Genomic DNA, 6000 nt, shown 5'->3' on the forward strand with positions numbered 1-6000 from the left:
GGAAACAGCAGAGGGAACACCCCCCTATCCACATCGATGGAACAGTAGTGGAGAGGGTAGTAAGTTAAGTTCCTCGGCGTACACATCACAGACAAACTGAATTGGTCCACCCACACAGACAGCATCGTGAAAAAGGCGCAGCAGCGCCTCTTCAACCTCAGGAAGCTGAAGAAATTCGGCTTGTCACCAAAAGCACTCACAAACTTCTACAGATGCACAATCGAGAGCATCCTGTCGGGCTGTATCACCACCTGGTACGGCAACTGCTCCGCCCACAACCGTAAGGCTCTCTAGAGGGTAGTGAGGTCTGCACAACGCATCACCGGGGGCAAACTACCTGCCCTCCAGGACACCTACACCACCCGATGTCACAGGAAGGCCATAAAGATCATCAAGGACAACAACCACCCGAGCCACTGCCTGTTCACCCCGCTATCATCCAGAAGGCGAGGTCAGTACAGGTGCATCAAAGCTGGGACTGAGAGATTGAAAAACAGCTTCTATCTCAAGGCCATCAGACTGTTAAACAGCCACCACTAACATTGAGTGGCTGCTGCCAACACACTGACTCAACTCCAGCCACTTCAATAATGGGAATTGATGGGAAATGTAAAATATATCACTAGCCACTTTAAACAATGCTACCTAATATAATGTTTACATACCCTACATTATTCATCTCATATGTATATGTATATACTGTACTCTATATCATCTACTGCATCTTTATGTAATACATGTATCACTAGCCACTTTAACTATGCCACTTTGTTTACATACTCATCTCATATGTATATACTGCACTCAATACCATCTACTGTATCTTGCCTATGCCGCTCTGTACCATCACTCACTCATATATCTTTATGTACATATTCTTTATCCTCTTACACTTGTGTCTATAAGGTAGTAGTTTTGGAATTGTTAGCTAGATTACTTGTTGGTTATTACTGCATTGTCGGAACTAGAAGCACAAGCATTTCGCTACACTCGCATTAACATCTGCGAACCATGTGTATGTCAATGATTTGATTTAAGTGAGCGAGTGTGCGCAAGTGAGTGACTGTGTGGGCTGCAGGTAGCCTAGTGGTTAAGAGTGTTGGGCCAGTAACCAAAATCACCAAGCAGAGTGGGTGAAAAATCTTCCGATGTGCCCTTGCAAGGCACTTAACCCTTATTGATCCTGTAAGTCAACCTGGATAGGACAGTCTGCTAAATGACATAAAAGTTAAAAAAAATTGTGAATGAGTAACTGAGTCCTACAATAACAGTCAAGCCAGTACATTTTCTCTTATATTATAATTTTCAGGTAAATGCCAGTTGGTCTGTTTGGCTGAAGGTCTTATTTCCTGGGTATATTTCTAATATATTTATTTCTTCAATAACTCTGTGTCAGTTGCATTTGCTTTTTAGTGCCACTACATTTCCCTCATACACTGGGCTATTTGTCTTAAGAGGATGTTCCCTCAGTCTGTCTGACTGTTTGCTCACTGCCCTGCAAAGAGGCTCTCCCACTCTGACAGCTGAATAATGAATAGTAAACACAAACTTAAATCCACTCATACTGTATCTCTGTGGACAAGCTACAACTGTCATCTGAGGACAACTCATCCGTGTGTCAGGCAGAAACATCAGTAAAAGGACTAGGCCTATATGCTGGTACTTTTTGGGGTTCTTCACCTTAATCAACAATGGATGTAACGTATATCTAATGTTTTCACATCCGGCACACCATTCATACATATACAAAATCAATCATGTGAATGAAGGACATTTCTATCCATATCAAATGAGATCATTAAGGTAGGTCTGTACTAGCCCGGTCCCAGATGGGCTTTTGCTTACTCCATTGTCAAGCTAAACATTGGCATGACAATTCCATAAGGAGTTGGCGAAAGAGACAAGCCTGAGTGCCAATGTAGTGTCAGACAGCCTCGTCTGGCCCTTTGCACTATGCTTGCCTTGTCGTTGGCCTCATGGTCGCGCTGGTGCCTCTGTAGCTGGCTCTCAGTGGTGAAGCTCTGGGAGCAGACAGTGCACTTGTTGTCCTTGGAATCCCCATGGCTGTTGTCCTGCTTGGCTCCAGATATACTCTCTGTTGGCAAAAAGAGAGAGGGAGACAAAGACACTCATATTACCATGGTGTTCATAATTAGGTTACTTAAATGGTACCTGCAATTTCCATAATGTTTTGGTCCACCAGCCTATTTCCCAGCAGATTCCAGACAGTAAAATATTAGGTTAAGGATTTGCAGGGTTCTCTCCAGGATTTTTTTTTAACAGGGTGGTGCTGCTATGTATGGAAACGGGGAGACCCAGAGGGGGGCAGCTTTTGAACAACTGCCATTTCATGTAATCTAGAGAAAATAATGGCCTTATATGATAACAGTTTAAAAATATATTTACATAGTGGTGCAGCCAGTCCACAAGGTGGCACAGCGCCTCTTAGTCTTTGGGGAAAACCCTGGGTTTGTATGCATTTTTCAGTCTGATTGATGTGTGGAAAGGAGATATTTCAAACTAAACTAATCCAAATAACAAACAGGCAAGGAAAGTAATAGCCTAATAATCACATTTATTGTAATTTTCATACCTAAACTAAAAAGAAGGTTAAGACAAGATGGTAGGGGCGACAGGTAGCCTAGTGGTTAGAGTGTTGGACTAGTAACCGAAAGGTTGCAAGATCGAATCTCTGAGCCGACAAGGTAAAAATCTGTCATTCTGCCCCGGAACAAGGCAGTTAACCCACTGTTCCTAGGCCGTCATTGAAAATAAGAATTTGTTCTTAACCGACTTGCCTAGTTAAATAAAGGTCAAATTAAAATAAAAAAACAGAGCATCCACCAATATGTTTTGGTCAGGTAATGGACAGGCCTACATAGGGTAACAGATATGGGCCTGTCCCAAATCACTACCAACCCCTTCCCCTTGGTACTAGCCTAATCTTTCAATGTTTGCAAATCTGAAGGGTCTGGATAGGTAGCCTACGCAGTGCAGTGGTGATGCTACCACCATATTGATACGTCAGACTGACCTTACAGATCTGCAAACATTGAAGGATTAGGGCGAGGGGCACAGGCTAGAGAGCAAATATGGAGTTCAGTTTCAACAGTACGCACAACGCTCAAAATTATTTGTTATTTAAGTCTATGAAATTAGTGGGGCCACATGAAATGTCAGGGGCCGAATTTGAATATCAGGGGGACGAGGAGTTCTTTCTGGATTGGGCCTACTTTTAATGACAACTGTTGCACTCAACTTGGTCATTTTGTATATATATATATAGGCCTGTATATTTTATGGAACTACCACATGTGCCCCAGCTCATTGATATAAAATTAGAGGTACACAAGTTGTTTTTGAAAGAGGTCACTGTAATTATATCTACAGACATTGCGCATGTTGCATGTAATGATCATATGAGCAGGTCATATGTCGTGGTGGTAGTAGGCTACAACATCACGTGACTCCAAGTTTACTGTGACATTATGGTTTTTCTATCAATATTTGCACATAAAAGAGTTTCCACCACAATTGACCAAAAAATATCCCACCTTGTCTAGCGTATTTTTGTTTTATCAACATTGATTTTGAACCATTTCATGTGTCTGAAGGTACAAACTCTGCCTTCCTGGCGTGCCCGGAGAGCAAATCAAGTGCACTATAGGCCTAACGCTGACCAATCGGATGGCTAAGATTACAGTGTCTGCAGTAACATAGCAGGCGTAAAAGTAAGCTACAGAAAAGTCGATACTGTGAGATTTCAAAACTTTTAAAGACATTACTTGAGACTGTCAACAAATACATCACAGAGCTGATGTTTTTGAGTGAGTCCTTGTTTTTACTCCGCACTGTCAACACCTTTTATTCAACACTTTTATAAGACATAAAATGTGGGTTCTTCCTTACTTCTACTACAACCAGCACTAAGTTGTAATGAATGACTAGGAAAGTGTATCGATAGGCTTGCATTATTATTAGCGGCTTGGGTCTTTATTTTTTATATCATGGAATATTTCACTCTGTTCATAGGAGTAACATGAATTTGTGCATGAAGCGGACATAATGCGGTGTGACTCGAGTTTCAGCATCAACTGGAAGACTCACTTTTTGGTCAGTGTCATGGGAGGAAAGGGAGTGTAGGGACATTGAAAGGCAGACCCTCAGTCTTCTGCCCTCTCTTTCTCTCTCTCTCCACTGAGACTGACCAGATGCAGGCACCATCAGCCCAGTAAATAAAAAAAATACAATTATTGAAATGTATGCTCACTCAGCTGTACCTCACAAGTAATACAACTACTGACTATTACTGGTGTGATCCTATAACTTACCTCAAATGTTGAAATATAAATATATATACTTTTTTTTTTTAAATGGTCCAAACAACAATGCATTGACAGGGCAATTCAAGCAATGTGGTGACAATATATTGGGCCTATAGGCTAGTGCACGAACCTCATTACTACAGTACTGTTTTTAAAACGTTAATGTTGCATAGGCATACTTTTAAGTCATGTTCAAAACTAATCTGAGCGATAGATCTCACCTTGCATTTTGACACAGTAATGGTTGGTGACCACTGCACCAAACAAACCCACTGAATATTACTGGTGTGTAATCATCAAACTGTTGAAAGAAAACTAGCGTTTCTATTGGACCGGTCAGCAAATAGGGATGGACCTACCTGAATCTGACCAATAGAAACGCTAGTTTTCTAGGAGTAATGATTACACACCTGATGGCCTAGCTGGTTGGAGATACTTTTTTTTATTTTAGACAATTTGCAGCTGGAGTGCATTGTTTCCCTGTGCTGTTAGCTTGCTAGCAACGCGTTAGCTAGCTATAGGATAGCAACAAACTTAGCCACATGCAGAAAACCAATTCTCTTCTGATCACTCGACTTGGAAGCTAACTAGCTAAACTAATGTTGGTTAGCTAGTTAACGGTTGTATTATAAGTCGCAAATGTGGATATCGTATCGAGCTGCAGCGAACCGAGAGAGACTGGATGGTGAAACACTACTTTCCTGATGGTTTGGCTAGCTGAGTGACATCTAGCTAGCGGTCTTCTCGCACTCACAAATTAAAAACAAAGGCTAGCCTGTTAGCCAACTGCCAAGCACCAACATGCTAACACATGAGTCAGAAAACCACTAACTGACGTTACCTAGCCAAATGCCCTATATTTGACGGGACACTACGAGAGCTGTTGCCTCACCGAAGAGTAAATTAGACTGAATCGGGATAAGTAGAGCCACCGAAATGTTATTAATATCATTCCGCCTCAATCACCACTTTACAGCACAAAGCAATGGACACCCGCAATTCTATATCCGGGGACTATATACACTATATTCAAGTGAGTTTATCTCAGCTACGCAACAGCTTGTCCATTCATTATGAACTTGTGTAAACAGCATGGTCGCTGCCTTTTTTATTCGTGACATTTTGGAACTGATTACCTGTTCCGTCGTTGGTTTTATCCCTCAGTTTGCGAGGCCGGCCCCGCGGCATAGTTCCAGGTTTCAGGGCGGGTGTACTGTGAACGATTTGGGTTTCAAAATGGCGACTGCCTCACGACGAGCACGTCGCGGACACAGAAATCAGCGAACACATGAACACTTCAGTGCGGTAGTAGTGCACGTCGAGCTAGGCTACTTGTTGTGAGGCTCTGATGCATGGAGGAGGGAGACATCTAGCGTATATGTATGTGCATTGTCTCAAGGAGGAGCATGAGTGTCATCAAATTATTTATAAGAATAGGGAATAAAGTCAATTTGATTTTTTTTATGTCCATTGACAGCATACAATTACGACTTTTATAAAGGAGGCACAATTCCTTTTCAAAATCATGCAAGAAAAAGCAATATTGGGCTACTATAGGATGGGGGAAGGCAACATTGAAGCATTAATACATGTATTGAGATGTAAACTCAGCAAAAAAAGAAACGTCTTGAGTTCATTTTCAGCGAACGTACATGTGTAAATATTTGTATGGACA

General features: G+C 41.8%; 1 protein-coding gene across 1 annotated transcript in view; it reads right to left on the bottom strand.

Annotated features, from left to right (window-relative positions):
• Positions 1 to 5631, bottom strand: part of LOC109902194 (zinc finger protein 236) — a 104935-nt gene extending 99304 nt beyond the window's left edge. The window contains exons 1-2 of the mRNA XM_031786537.1: positions 5462 to 5631; positions 1962 to 2095 (exon numbers count right to left, since the gene is read on the bottom strand). Of these exons, the coding sequence (XP_031642397.1) occupies positions 1962 to 2095; positions 5462 to 5513 (186 nt within the window). The 5' untranslated portion in view covers positions 5514 to 5631. The remainder of the gene's footprint in view (positions 1 to 1961; positions 2096 to 5461) is intronic.
• Between the last annotated feature and the right edge of the window lie 369 nt (positions 5632 to 6000).

The sequence above is a fragment of the Oncorhynchus kisutch genome, linkage group LG13, assembly GCF_002021735.2.
Source record: "Oncorhynchus kisutch isolate 150728-3 linkage group LG13, Okis_V2, whole genome shotgun sequence".
NCBI classification, from domain to species: domain Eukaryota; kingdom Metazoa; phylum Chordata; class Actinopteri; order Salmoniformes; family Salmonidae; genus Oncorhynchus; species Oncorhynchus kisutch.